Raw genomic sequence first — 15,597 nt, 5'->3', positions numbered from 1 at the left:
GGGCATCAAAAGGCAGAAGCATTTTCAAAGTAATGTATGAAAAATTAGCTTTTGAAGCTCAAGCCCTGAGGGAGGTCAGTGTGTGTAATGACAAAAGCCATCTTCATAACATCAATCATTAAAAATAAATGAAAGATGTGAGGCTGAAAAGATACTGGTAGTTGAAGTAAAGAAAAGAAGACAGATTTTTTTTTCGATGAGCAAAAGAAAAGGGATGTAACCATTTAAAGCATTATGTTGAGTTCTTTTTCTTCAAATGCCTTTTTACCCATGATCTTGCTGATATAAAAAGAGGTTTAAGAAAAGAAAAAGAGCATGTTGGCCAAACACGGGAAATTTAATAGATGAGACTTTCTACATCCCAGCTACTGCCATTCAATTATTGATGTGTTTAATCAAGTCAAAAATAGTAACCCTAGTTTATCACAGTTGCTTTATACTCTTAAATTAAACGTGTAAAGCAATGGGCTTAATCTTTCAAACAGTTGGTCATAATGAAGGATTCGGAATAAACAAAACTTGTAAGGTAAAGAGATAATGCTTTAGCTTTTAAACCACTGAGTTCAGATATGACTGACTAAAAAATTGAAATTAGTTTGGTACTCAGTCTAGTCCAGAGGGGATATTTCTTTGCATTACATGATTTGGTACTATTCCCCATAATTGACAGTATATACTATAGAGAGGTTTTGTAACAGAAGCTTGCCCTGCAATCAAATTTGTGCAGAACTAAAAGAATGAGTTAGATTGATGTTGCAGTATGGAGCTTAAATGCTGTAGTTTGATTCAAAGATGAGCATTAGGCAGCAATTCATGGACTTGAATTGGGAAAAATTATGAGTTGCATTCGAATGTCAGGGGAAAATTCCATGAATGATTTCTTTCAATTTAATGATTTTTTTTCTCAATTTGATGTTAAAAGGACACTTATCCTTCATGTTTTACAAATTCAAAACAAGACAGTGGGTAAAATCTTCAGAAGCAGCTAAGTAACTTTGAGACATTTTTGAAACTAGGATTGAGACTGTTAAGTCACTGAGGTGATTTTGAAAATTTTACTCAGTAACACACCAGGCAAAGAGGAATGAAGTATGTATTCCACAATATAATCACCTTTTAGAATGTAAGCCATAAAACGTAGGATGACAATCTGAAAGGCCATCCTCTTGATTGTTTTAGGAAAGCATGTTTTGCGATAAAAATGAGAGAAGGCAGACTACATGGAGGGGTCAAGAAAGCACACCGATCACTCAGGTGATGATGTAGTTTTCTTGCATAGGGAGGGGCCTGCATGCCCCTGTGTGCTCTTCTCCCTCATAATGACAGTAGTTTTCAAAATGGTGGTGGTGGGGGGGAATTGTGACCTCCTGCACAAATTCATGAGTCAAAACATCTAGACATTGTTACTCTACAAGCTTGTCTTTGCAACTCTATTCTCTTTACTCAACACTTTGCTGACCTGGTGTACAAGATCAGATATTACTGTAGGTGCAGTAGAGCATTTTTTTAAAAAAATTGCCTGTATTCACTAGTCCTTATCAAATCCGAATCAGGAGATCCTGAAAACCACAGGGAGTCCATGTGTGGCACTCTTCCTCACAGCCCCATTCCTTGAAGTGTATAGTGGCATATTATTAATTACCTGACAATACAAATATTGAATGATATCAGAAAATGGGATGTAAAAGGTTCCCGGATAAGCAAAGTTGGAGGTTAAATAGAGGCAAAATAAACTTAAATTTCAAAGCTAATATACATCTTTTGGTGGGGGAATTGGATTCAACATTTTCATGCCTTAGCTGTTGTATTATATTGTTTGGATCCGAACTAATGCGATAGACTATTAAAAGCAATGAAAACTCATTAAGGAGTTCTTCCTGCAAAAATTATACAATGGCAACATTAATAATAGTGTTATATGCATTCCAATGTGTTAGAGGGGAAAAAGTATTATGCAATACAAATAAATACAGTATAAACAATAAATTATTCAATACAGAGATGCTCTATTCAGTCTCCTTCCTACAATAGATCTGTTTATAGTAAGTAATTACTTGATATTATTAGGCTCAACGTTAGATTTGGTGTATTAAGCACCAAGTACGGATAACAAGTAAGCAGTAGAGCAGCGGTTCCCAAACTTGTTCCGCCGCTTGTGCAGGGAAAGCCCCTGGCGGACCAGGCCGGTTTGTTTACCTGCCGGGTCTGCAGGTTCAGCCGATCGCAGCTCCCAGTGTCTGCGGTTCGCTGCTCCAGGCCAATGGAGCTGCTGGAAGCGGCGCGGGCTGAGGGATGTACTGGCTGCCGCTTTCAGCAGCTCCCATTGGCCTGGAGCAGCAAACCGTGGCCATTGGGAGCCGTGATCGGCCGAACCTGCGGACACGGCAGGTAAACAAACCAGCCCGGCCCACCAGGGGCTTTCCCTGCGCAAGCGGCAGAACAAGTTTGGGAACCACTGCAATAGAGAGATGCTCCTTATGATGCTGATTTGACCAGGGTTATGCTCTCTCTTTGCTTTTCTCCAGTGATGTATTTTATTTCTCTCACATCCTACTTTCAAATGGCACAAACATTCTGTAGCATAAATCATTGATTTGTTTATTTATAAAATAATGTACTAAATTCAATGTTTATGTTTGTGGGAACTTGGCATCAATTCTGTCATTTGTCACTCCTCCATCTGTAATTTGAGGAGGAGTAACTGCATGAGTCTAAAAAAGAAAAGGAGTACTTGTGGCACCTTAGAGACTAACAAATTTATTAGAGCATAAGCTTTCGTGAGCTACAGCTCACTTCACAGCTCACGAAAGCTTATGCTCTAATAAATTTGTTAGTCTCTAAGGTACCACAAGTACTCCTTTTCTTTTTGCGAATTCAGACTAACACGGCTGCTACTCTGAAACCTGCATGAGTCTATTGTGTGATGGACTAGCTGCCACAGTGGAATAGGCAAGTCGTTCTGCTTCTCTGGAGATGAAAGTTCAGTCTCTGGTTTGAGGTCTCAAGTGATTGATGAGTTAGTTTTGCATATTTAGCAAAAAAAAGCTGTCACTCTCTGTTCAAGAAAAAAACAGGATTGGAATAGCAGGTGTGTTTCAGGTCAGGACTGAGGTACTTCACTCAAGCCAGTGCTGATATAGCCAAATTCAAAACCCATTTAAGTGGGCATTGGAATAGTCCCTTTATTTCTAATTTTAATGATCACTGGATTAATAACCACTGCCAAGAACCTTCAAGAGTGAGTGCAGGCTCTGTCATGACCTTAACCAATGACATCTAACCTCACCCTGGAGTGTGACTTTTTTTATTACGGTCATTGTAAAGTTTCAGAGTAGCAGCCGTGTTAGTCTGTATTCGCAAAAAGAAAAGGAGTACTTGTGGCACCTTAGAGACGAACAAATTTATTTGAGCGTAAGCTTTCGTGAGCTACAGCTCACTTCATCGGATGCATTTGTATTTTCCACCAAATACATCCGATGAAGTGAGCTGTAGCTCACGAAAGCTTATGCGCAAATAAATTTGTTAGTCTGTAAGGTGCCACAAGTACTCCTTTTCTTTTTGTCATTGTAAAGAAAACAGTTAGTTATTTTCCCTACAGCTGATGCAATAATATATGCCTTGCAGATCCCATTTAGAAGCCAGTTCTGACCAGTGGAAGCGTCTACACCTCTCTCTTCAGGAACTCCTGGCATGGTTGCAGCTGAAGGATGATGAATTAAAGCAGCAAGCACCTATTGGTGGGGATCTTCCCACTGTGCAGAAGCAGAATGATGCACACAGGGTAAGATCTTTTTGAATGATCTTTCAAAGGGTATATGTTGTGTATAGATTGGATGAGAGTTGAAACCCTCTTTGTTGGAGGAAGGGTGGTTCCATTTAAAATATATTTTAGAGATAATAAAGAGTGGAATTTTCAAAGGCACCTAATGCCCCTATGCACTTTGAAAATCACAGCCTAAAGTGCAATTTAAAATTCTATTATTAATAATGCTACTACTACTGTTTTCCTGGGTACTTTGCATTTGCCCTAATTACTCCAACCATAATGCCTCCTACTAAAACCCACTCCCCCTTCCTAATGAGGTTATGAGTACTTAGCACCAAAATAGGACCTTCAGACTGTAAGTCCCCAGACAGTTTTGTTTAACTTTGTGGTCACTTGTAGCAAAAGGAAAAACAAAAAAGAATACAGGTTAGGCTTATTGTATCACCTCTGACAATTGGGTGCTTTCTAGCGTTCCTTTTTCTGATACAAGTATGGATAGTGCAATGACTCTGTCGGCAAACAGACCCACTGTTATGTCATCACACAAAACGAATAAATATAATTTTTTACACAGTGCTTACACAATCAGTGTTGCTGGAGAAGGGAATGTTTTAGCACCACTTCAGTGTCATTCCCATATGCCTTTGGGAAAGTACTGTGACAGGGTGCTGAGCAGGAAGACTGCAAGATCAACCCCCTGCCATCCCCATTTCAGTGAATAAAGTGGAGCTGGCTGGAAAGAACATGGTCCTAATTGGGGAATGAAAGTCAGCTGCCAGCCCAAATAGTCCAGGGCTATATAAGAGGCAAGGAAGTGAGGGTGGTGGGACGGAGGAGAGTGAGGGAGTGCAGGCAGGGAGGGAGAAAGCCCTTCCCTCCTGGGCTCAGACATGAGGAACCCAGAGCTGTGTATGGTGAGAAGGTGGTGGAAGCACAAACTTGTAAATAAAAGCACCAGTGGTTTCAGAACCCAAGGGTCTCTGAGTGACTTTATCTGAACCTAGCAGAAGCAGGAGCCAGGAGGGCCAGGTGCCCTCTGTTACAAGTATCATAGGATGTTTTGGAAACCTGGACAGCTACTAACAATGGCTAGAATAATCCTCATTTAATCAAGCAGGAAATAGGTGGTTCAGAAGATTGGTAATGGGATATGGCATCTTTCACTTCTAAGTTATGTATTGAAATGCAATCTAAACCTATAGGAACTAAAACGTATTCCTTTTTAATGGTTGGTCAGCATCATATATGAAAACAGTTGCTGATCTAAATGCCAGTGGGCAGCAGAGGTGAAAGTAAGCTGGTATGGCATACCGGTAAGAGCCGGTGCACCGTACTGGGGCAGCCCGGCTTCCCCAGGAGGCAATTTAAAGGGCCTCCAGAGTCCTGCTGCTGGAGCCCTGGGGTAGCAGCTGCAGGGCTCCGGCAGCTATTTAAAGGGCCTGGGACTCCCCTGCTTCTACCACCCGAGCCCTTTAAATAGCTGCTGGAGCCCCACCACCGCTACTCCAGGGCTCCGGCGGCTATTTAAAGGACCAGGGCAGTAGAAGCAGGGGAGCCGTGGGCCCTTTAAATAGCCCCCGGAGCCCTGGTGTCGCGGGGGCTCCAGGGGCTATTTAAACGGCCGGGGCTCCAGCTGCCTCTGCTGCCCCGGTCCTTTAAATAGCCGCTGAGCCCCGCTGCTTCCCCAGGGCTCTGGCGGCTATTTAAAGGGCCAGGGCTGTAGAAGAGGGGAGCCCCAGGTCCTTTAAATAGCCTCTGGAGCCCTGGGCTGCTGCTGCTACCCTGGGGGGGGGCAATTACCTTTCAGGGTGAGCTGGGGCTGGCTCCGATTCCCTCAACCCCGCCCTTTCCACCCTAGGCCCCGCCCCTTTCTGGCGGCCAGAGCTGGCCCCAGAGTACCAGTAAGTCACTCGACTTACTTTCACCCCTGGTGGACAGGTATGCACATCTAAAACTGTCATGACATTTGGCAGTCTCAGCAGAAAGACCAAGGATCAAATGGGCAAGGGCACTGCAAACTACCCTCTGGCTCCTAAAGTATTCATCCAAAAGATGACACCTCTTGATGTGCTTAAAAAGGTGTGCATAAAAATACATTTATGAGTCGAGCTACATTCCTATATTGTTTCATATTAACCTTATTCTGTTAATTTCCATGCAAACAGCAAGAAGACACCTTTAGGTGTTTGATAGGTGCCGGTTCATGTGTATTTCCTAACGCATCTTTAGAACTATGAAATACGTTTTAGTACCTATAGTCTGTACCTCAGGCTTAATCACTAGTGACATATTAAGAGCTAAAAACAAGTATCAGAGATAACCCCATTCAGTAACTACTTCATTATATTTGTGGGACATCTTAAGATGTTTTCATGATACGTTGCTGTAAATGGTTGCAAGTACACAGCTTTTATTTTGACATATATCCCCTTTTCAGTGTATTCTGAACAAAATGTAAAATCAAGGTTCTGACCACACATGGCATTTTTGGTATCAGTATTAGAGAGGTGTTACTCCTTGGGGAATGGACCAGTGTTCAGGTAAATGGAACCAGGAGACTGGTATTTTCCATCTGTTTGATGAGGTCATAGGTTGGGGAGGCAGCCCAAAATAAAGTGTATTGCTTCAGTCTGAATGTGACAAATGCAGGAATAATAGTGGTGAGATCAGCATAAGAAAGGCCACACCTTCCTGCAAGCTGAATATAATACAAGTTATTTCTGGTTACTGCTAGCTCCTTGGAATCTAGGAGCAGTGAAGCATCCAAAGAGACACTGAACCGAGAAAATAGAGGTTAGACATAACAAATAGAGGAAACTTCACTAGTTCCTCAGAATGATTCTTCTTGCAGTACCTACCAGTGTCATCTGTCTTTTCTGGATTGAGTTTAAAGTGACAAATCCTGCCCTTGCAATTGGATTCCTGGAAGTGGAACCAATGCATTCCTGCTATGCAGGGAGAAGGCACTTTGAAAAAGAGGCACACTCCTTGCAAAGCCTTATTCGGGGAGTTGTCTGAGAAAGGGATGGGCCAGAGGATTCACTACTGAATGGACCAAGTTATCTCCTTCCTACCATCTCTCAAGTAATGGTGCTATACAAGGTGCATGAGGGACTACTTTAGCCATTTGGCTGAAGCAGTTTGCACAGAGCTGCTCCACAATTTGCTGCACAGCTATTCTATGGCCTGTGGTAAGTATTCCTTCGCTGATGCACAGATTCTAGCCGGACTGCTAAGGAGCCAGAAAACTTAAATAATGCAGCAGTTACCATAGCTCTTTGCTGCTACCCTATCTCTGCCCCTTTCACCAAAAGAGAAAATATGAGATAATGCCAAACCTGGCAAGACCATTACGAGAAAGAAATGGTTCCTTGAGTTAGGGTTTCAGTACTTAACACCATGTCTAAGTACTTAAAAACATTCACCACCCTGTATACTTTTCAGTCAAATAAGGTATTCTTCATAGACGTAAAATGTTTTACAGTATCACAGTGTACGGACATGGTTTAAAAAGCAGTCACGTTCCATCCTAGAGGTGGTGATACTTCAGTAATGGATTAAGAGATCCTTGTGTGGTTTCCATATTAGTTTAAGTTTGTCCAGTTTTTTGTGTGCTACATAAACATAAATTTTCACAAATAGTTGCAAAGTGACATTACAGAATAACCCAGCTCTTCTTCCCTCTTCTCTTTTTGTCCCACAGCTGTAGGTACACACATGCACATGGACACAACTCTCTTGGTCACAATCCCTAGTCATTTCACAGTATCAAAGCAAGAACAGTTTAGTTACTTGTAGAAAGCATCTTTTCTTTCGTTTCTTTCTTTTTTTTTCCCCGTGCAGTAGCACTTTTGTAGTTTAACATGATACCAGTCTAGTTATAGGCAGTTGGGTTCCCTGTGGAAAAAAGAACAAAAGATAATCTTTGAAATTAGGTCACACTGTCAACTCTTCAAAGACCTCTTGTGGAGAGGGAGGGAAGCAAGATCAGTAAAAAGCTCTGCCAGCTTCAAGTTGTCTTTGACGATTCTGTATTTGAAGTTTTCTGTTTCGTTCTCTGCTCTATTTTTCCTGAATGGCATGGACCTTGTGTCAGTTTACAGATTTCCTGGTCATGACAGCAGACATATATTATTGCCTTAATAATCATGGTGTCATGGATGGATAATATCCGTTATAGTGAAATCATGCTAGCAATAAGTATGAGCATGCATGTGTTGTTCCTCGTACGTCCTGGCATGGAGTTTATTCCTGGTATAGACACGCTCTTTTTTTTCCCCTTTTCCTGAGCATTTCACTAGCCAGATCATTCTTTATATTATCGCCTAAGAAGCTTATGTAGTGATGTTTATTAAGAGTTAATAACAATTTAATAGCAAGTTAATTAATTCATTGAGGGGGCATCCCGGGGAAACCAGGATAGCAGTGACTGTGTTGAAGCATAGTTGTTGCCTGAATACATTCAGTGGTAGTGTAGACATGACTATAACCCGCTTTTTTTATTAATCTAGGTCAGTGTTTCCCAAACTTGGGATGCCGCTTGTGCAGGGAAAGCCCCTGGCGGGCCAGGCTGGTTTGTTTTCCTGCCGCGTCCTCAGGTTCGGCCGATCGTGGCTCCCACTGGCCACGGTTCGCTGCTCTAGGCCACTGGGGGCTGCGGGTAGTGGCGCGGGCTGAGAGACATACCAGACGCGGTTTCCCGCAGCCCCCATTGGCCTGCAGCAGTGAACTGTGGCCAGTGGGAGCTGCAATCGGTCGAACCTGCGGACGCGGCAGGTAAACAAACCAGCACAGCCCACCAGAGGCTTTCCCTGAACAAGCAGTGTCCCAAGTTTGGGAAACACTGATCTAGTTAGAGCTTAAAGAGGGTAATTTTTTCTAAAAAAGGAATTTATCCTGGAAAACCATATTCGTCCTGAATCCATTTAATTCCTGCTCAAATCCCATTGAAATAGAATATTGGGAGACTTGTCTTTCTACAGGATCAGGGAGTAATGTTTCATTTTACTGATACTACACTGTCCTTTTCATTGTATTTTCATCTCTCAGTTTAAAATATTTGTACTTGTCTAACTGAAGAGATCTAGGGACACCCCAGAAGCTCCCCACAAGGGGCTGGTGGAGGTCTGAGGTGAAATAATCAATATATGCATTATTAAAATGGTGGACAGACTGTAATTACACCTCTGGTGCTGATTACAAAAAGAAAGGCTTAAATAAAGCAGCTTACTTTTTCTTTTGTCAGGTCATATATTATGCATGTTCGATTTCCTCTGCAGACACCACAAAGTGTGGAAGAAATTCAAGAATTCAATAAAATTAGCCTGAAATCATTGGATGTAAATTAGACATGCATTTAGGTTAATTCAGTTATCAGTGATAGGCTGCTTACTGTTGGCATGCATTTGTCAGGGCTTTAGGTTGATAAATTCTTCTTTTTTCCCCAAAAAGAAGAGAGAATGTCAGTTTGTTACCATTTTTGAGCTCTACCGTTTTGAGCTAATAACTACATTCACATGAATATACCACACTAGAAAGAATCTTAGCATAGAAAAGCCAACACTGTCTTCATACAGTGAGAATTTCCAATCAAATGTGGCACTGTGGAGTGAGCACATCCATTTTAATGAAGTGCTATGGTGCACCTGACTTTGCCTCAGCCTAAAACTTTTTTGTTCTAATGGCTGCAATGTATCATTTAGCCTACTAGATGTTTGCAGACCAAAATGAATTCAGCAGGAGGGAGAGAGGACAGGGATGGCTGCCACAACATGTTGGGAATTATTCAAACACTTGGCCTGTGTAGACTTACTTCATAGCATCAGCAGCTTAACATAATGTGCAGAATAGAACACTATGAAGAAGAGGCAATAAAGACACAGGCATAGTTCTTCTGGGTGTCAACACAGATCTCTGTTTAGAGCTATATATCAAATATATCATGGCAGAATTGAAGGTTTAAGCCGTTGCCAGTGCTGTAAGGCTATATATCACCAGCAGCTTCAGAAGCCATTGTGCATGAGGCAAGTATCCCCTATTACATCCTGTTACAGGATGGGGTACATATTCCGTCCCACCTGTCCTAACTCTAGTGTCCTGGAGAAGGGAAGGGAATATAGCTGTGTCCTCTTCAGGGAATCTAGTGCCACTACATCTAGTGTCCCTTGCATCAGGGACAAGGGTAAGGGAGAATGTTTTGTGCCCTCCCCACCCTTTACACATCCACTCAGCTAGGCACAGTTTAGCCCACAGTATTCTGCCAACAGTGGAAACTGTCTGAAGAAAGGTACCTACTACCCCTTCCCAGCAGTGCAGATGAAAACATGCACTCCTACACAGCCCTTAAGACATGGAAATTGTAGTTGTATTGCTTTCTTCATCAGAACAGCTCTGCCTCCTCCGTGCTTTCTTTGGGCATGGGCAGGGAGCAGTCCTTTGTTCATATGTTGTCTGTTTGGATTGCTTTTAAAATGTAAGCTTTTCAGGGAAAGGATCTATCTTCTGGCATGTCTACAAAGCACATTGCATCCCTTGGGTAGTGGATAATAATGACAGGCTAAATCTAGGGGTTAATTGTGATACTATTGGCAAAGTCTGCACATGTCCTTTCTCAGTGGAAACTTCTGAAGACAGGATATATCCCAGCACACAGCACCTGCATTCTAGAGGGCTGGATTGGGGTCTGCCCTTCTATAGGATGAGCAGGAGTGGGATCCATGTGAGAGCTAAACATAAGTTTTTCCTTGCTTGTCCTTCCCTCCTCTTGCACATCATGCAAGGGCCAGGCACAAATTGAAATAAATGTATAATTTAATCTGATTCTCAGTTTTCATTCAGTTGTTAGGCAAATATCCATTGACTTAAGTGGTAGTAAAGGCCTCAGTTTTTGCCCAGTATTAATAATCAAAAATAACTTATAATATGTTAGCACAAACTACGTGCAATTTTCCTTTTGACTCAGAACTATTCATCCATCATTTGGCTGGGGAGGATTAAATTGATTGTACCTTGGCAATAATTTAAAATGCTGACTGGGTCATAAAGTTAAAACTTACACACAGTATTAGTAGCCCAAACAAAAGACATTTAAATATGCCAAGAAATGATATGTTGATCTAGCCATTACAGTTAGCAGATACGAAAACTTATGAAACAAAGACAAAATAGCATTGTTTCTCACTCATACAAATCAAAATGTCAGATTCTCAAAATAGTCAACATTAGAGTAAGCATAAGTCATAAAGATGCATCAGCAAGAAATTCCTCTAATTGACTCAACTTAGATGGTGGTATATTCAGAGAACAGCCCAAGTCTGTTGATGTCCATTGCAGAGTTCAACTTTAGTGATTATACCATGCACTTCAAGAAGTTACTCAACATTCTTCAAATGATTTTACTGATCTCAAGATCAAGAGTCTCTTACAATAAATTTTCATCCAATTCATTGGGAGTTCTCAAGTATTTTAAAAAAACAAAATAATGTAGTTAGTTATTTAGCTTTACACAGTAGCTACTGTGTGCATGTTCTTAACTTATTTGACAAAAATGTCTCAAAATTGTTAACATGCCAACTTTTTCACCATGAACTACAGCTGTGACTCTCATTAATAGCCACAGGAGGCATTCATTTGGGGGCTCTGTGTATGACATTTAATTTCAAATGTAGTTCACAGTATAATCAGCTGATGACTTTAACCTTCAATTTCTGGGCTTTTTGTTTACTAATTCCTTTAATCATTTTAGTTAAACACATTATCAAAACTAATTTTGACTGAATTTATTGTTCAAGTAACTCATATAATTCTTTGTAAAAAGTATTTCCTATTAACCTAAAAGCAAAACCTTCATAAGTAATGTGTGCTTTTGCCACTCATGACATATAGCTCTCCTCCTTGCAATAATTACACTAGTACTTTCCATGTCTTTTACAACAGCACGATACCGCATAAGAACTCTATAAATTAAGCTCTCATTTATAACCAAGACAGTTAAAACTTTGAAATAAACCACCAGAGAATGCTCAGAGGTATAATACAATACACAAAGTAATTCAGTGTCAAACACTCAGCCTATATTCTAGATCTAGCCCTAGATCTAGATCTAGATGTATTTACCTGGCCTGCGTGTTAGATTCAGATTCTGTGTAATCAAAACTTTCTTTAAAAGAAACAAACACACAGTTTCTAGCTTTCATGGTTGCGAAAAAAACCTTCCAAATGTAAACCAGTGGAATGTTCCTGAGTCTGCTATGGAGAAATGTGTGCTCCACTGTGTCTCATTCATTGGATTGGTGTTAGCTCTGCAACCTAATGATGGCACTTTTTAATGTCAACCTTTAACTAATTGACGGCTAATCACATTAACAGATGGGATAAACAAGAGTGGTGGAAGTTATTGGAGGGAAGAAAATGCAAAGAGAAGAAAGGAAGAGAAGATAGGAAAGGGAGAGGAAAGCAAAGAAAGGATGGGAAAGGAGGGGGAAGACAAAATAACAGTGATCAAGAAGATGACCACATTTTCCCACTGAGTGATGTTAAGATTTTTAACAAATAATGATAAAAATAGCTAAAAGTGTTGTTACTACATCAAGGACCATATTCTGCCCATGATCTCTATATAAATCTCCCAAGGATAGTATTGGGAAATCTGCTGTGGGTTGATGCTAGCATGTATTCCTAGATTGGCCTCTGGACTTCAATTGAAAATGGAAGGTGATTTCCTCCTCTGCATGCATTTGACATTTCTGGAAGAGAGTATGTGCTTCCTCAACATGCTGTGCATCTATTACGTCTGCCTCAGTACCAAAGGAGCACATGGTGTTTAACGTGATGACACTGAATGTACCTCAGAACTATAGCCGTTATTATAAAGCGTCATTGTAGCAATAAAAATGCACTTCTTTTTTTCTGGCACAGCAGCAGTAGCAACAGTGATAGCTTGGATTTCCCATTACAGTCTGGAAATCTTTTGCCTCTCAGGCAGCAGTAGCTGTGCCAGTGCTGTTCATTGCAAAGCCTGCTGAAGCCTTGTCCCTTCCAGCTAGGTTTCAAAGTTTGACTCTGACATTAGTCACAGAAGGGATCCCTTCACACAGTGAACGGCTTAATCAGCCTCTCCTTCCATTTTGCAACATTCTAAATGCTCATTGGCCCCTCAGAAAACAAATGTGGTTTCTGGTTAATCAAATGCTGACAATGATCTTCCATCTCATCTTGTTGACACCTATTTGTAGTAATCCAGGTTGAAGTTGATGCTGGGAATTTTATACTAAAGTTGACAGCACCGAGGACTAGCATTTAATATGGCTTTACATCCCCAATTTACATTGTATTTGTTTCACTTCACAGGCCTTCAAGAGGGAGTTAAAAACTAAAGAACCTGTTATCATGAGTGCACTTGAGACCGTGCGAGTGTACCTGGCAGAGCAGCCTCTGGAGGGACTGGAGAAGCTCTACCAGCAGCCTAGAGGTAGTTGAATGTAGAGCTGTAATAACATATTGATAGAAGGATCAGTGATGATTGAAAGACCATAAATTCTTACTGCCACTGTCAGGGCAGCTCTTATATACTCCAAGCTGCGTATCACTATCTCATAACCTGAACTAAAAAAAGGATAGCTGAAACCAGGATTTAGAAGTCCTTCTCCACACTATATAAATAAATGTGCATATTTAAAAGAAACACTGTGAAGAGCTCAAAACCTCTTGTGTGGATGTATAACTTATAGACCAATTTGTGATTCATAAATTTCAGTAGTTAACCTCTTAGAGATAGGAAATCCATGCCAATTTGAAAAGCTTACCAAAGAAAATTTCAGCTGACCATCCTGAAATTTATTTGGCTCAACATTTAGTATAAAATGCTCTAGAAAAAAGCAGATTGCTTAAATAGAAACTGTGTGTGTGCCAGTTACAACTCAAGATCTTTGCTTGATTCTTGTGGTCCCAGTTCAGCAAAGCTCTTAAACATGTTCTTAACTTTCAGGGAGACTTAAGCACATGCTTAAATTTAAGCATTTTCACAAGTCCTTTGCTGAATGAGAATGGACTTAAAGACATGCTCAAGTCCATTTGAAAAGTAAGCATATACCTAAATTCTTTGTGGAATATGGGCCCCTAACTGAATACTTAGAAAATTATTACACTGTGATATATAATAGGACTAGGATTTGTTGAGGGACCCCAAATTATTGTGCATTAATAAAGTATATTTGATAGATGTCTCTGGTTATGAATAGTTTTCTTGCTGTGCTTTTGAACATTTCAGTCTTGCTCCGAAAGTTATTTTCCTTATAAGATAGAATATGCTCTAATGGCCTGTTGAACTTCACATTTAGAGCTGTCTCCTGAAGAAAGGGCCCAGAATGTCACTGAACTCCTTCGAAGACAGGCAGATGAGGTCAAAACTGAATGGGATAAACTGAACCGGCATTCTGCTGACTGGCAAAAGAAGATAGATGAGGCTCTTGAAAGACTACAGGAGCTCCAGGAGGCAATGGATGAACTGGACCTGAAGTTGCGCCAGGCTGAAGTGACCAAGGGTTCCTGGCAGCCAGTGGGGGATCTGCTAATTGACTCTCTGCAGGATTACCTAGAAAAAGTCAAGGTATCAGTGGGCTTCTACTCTTCAACATTTGTGGTAGAAAAATGTAATTGATCTTGTTTTGACTGTTGTTCTCCTCAATCAAGAAACAACTTTTAAAATGAAGTGTTGGCTGATTTTAAAGAATTGCAACATTTAAAGAATGATCTAATTCCGCCAATGAAATCAATGTTAACATGGAGTTCCAATTAAAAGTATACATGAGTAATTTATGGCAAAAAATATAAGAATGTCTAATTATCCCCAGCATAGATACTATTAACCCAGGGAATTTAGTGTTAAGATTAAATTTAAAATAAATCCAGACATGTTAAGGTATAGAATTGCAGTTAGGGCACCCAAACAAACTTAATTCTACCCCGTATTATAGTCATGTAACCATACAATTAAGATTGTATAATTGTGTTTGTAACTCCACATTAGATTAAACTGATTTTTAAAAAATAGATTTTTTTTCTCCCCCCACCCCCCATGATTTCATCACAGGGAAGGTATTCCCTGACCTGCTGTCCCTAATGAGTAGATCTGTTGAGTTAGGTTTTTTGTTTTGTTTTGTTTTTAAAATTAATACTTGGGAATTTTGGTCAACTTGCAGAATGCTCTCTGGTAGAACGTCATTTGTCAAACTGTGTTGAAGAGAAAACTTTATTATGAAAAATAACGGGAAAAAAAGCCATTAATCAGAAAAAAAAATCAATTGTAGCCAGTGCAAAAGATTTCCATAAGGATTAAGTATATAAGAAATTTGAAGAGTCTGCAAGATTCTGTTAAGATCATAGATGACAAATAAAAGGTCTGACACCTATTTTGTGTCTTAATGAATTTTTAACTACTTACACAAAGTGAAACAGCTCCAACAGCAGAGACTGACTTGATAGGATACTCACTTGGGATGTGAGAATTCCGAATTCAAGTCCTTGCACCGAGTTAGGCAGAGTAGGGGCTTAAACCTGAGTCATCCACGTCTTAGGTGAGTGTTCTGTCCGCTTGGGTGGATCTCTTTCTGGGTTTGACCAGACATTCCGTCCTTGACCCGAGAAACCTTCCCAATGAAAGTTCCGTCAAAACTAAGACATATGAGTCAATATTTGCTTAAAAAAAAAAGTTTTGTCAAAAAATTCCTGACAAGATCTACTTGAAAACTATATATTAGCCCTAATTATAACATTTTTATTCTATTATAACATTGGCTAAACTGCAAATGGAAAAACTGTGTGTGTACACATAT

At 40.3% G+C, this 15,597-nt stretch overlaps 1 protein-coding gene across 11 annotated transcripts in view; it reads left to right on the top strand.

Annotated features, from left to right (window-relative positions):
• Positions 1 to 15,597, top strand: part of DMD (dystrophin) — a 1,935,994-nt gene that overhangs the window by 1,646,507 nt on the left and 273,890 nt on the right. For all 11 annotated transcript variants that reach the window (XM_043505382.1, XM_043505371.1, XM_043505378.1 and 8 more), the window contains 3 exons: positions 3,625 to 3,781; positions 13,115 to 13,235; positions 14,104 to 14,372. In XM_043505382.1, the coding sequence (XP_043361317.1) occupies positions 3,625 to 3,781; positions 13,115 to 13,235; positions 14,104 to 14,372 (547 nt within the window). The remainder of the gene's footprint in view (positions 1 to 3,624; positions 3,782 to 13,114; positions 13,236 to 14,103; positions 14,373 to 15,597) is intronic.

This window comes from Dermochelys coriacea, chromosome 1 (assembly GCF_009764565.3).
Source record: "Dermochelys coriacea isolate rDerCor1 chromosome 1, rDerCor1.pri.v4, whole genome shotgun sequence".
Taxonomy (NCBI): domain Eukaryota; kingdom Metazoa; phylum Chordata; order Testudines; family Dermochelyidae; genus Dermochelys; species Dermochelys coriacea.
This window is presented reverse-complemented; position numbering and strand designations above follow the sequence as displayed.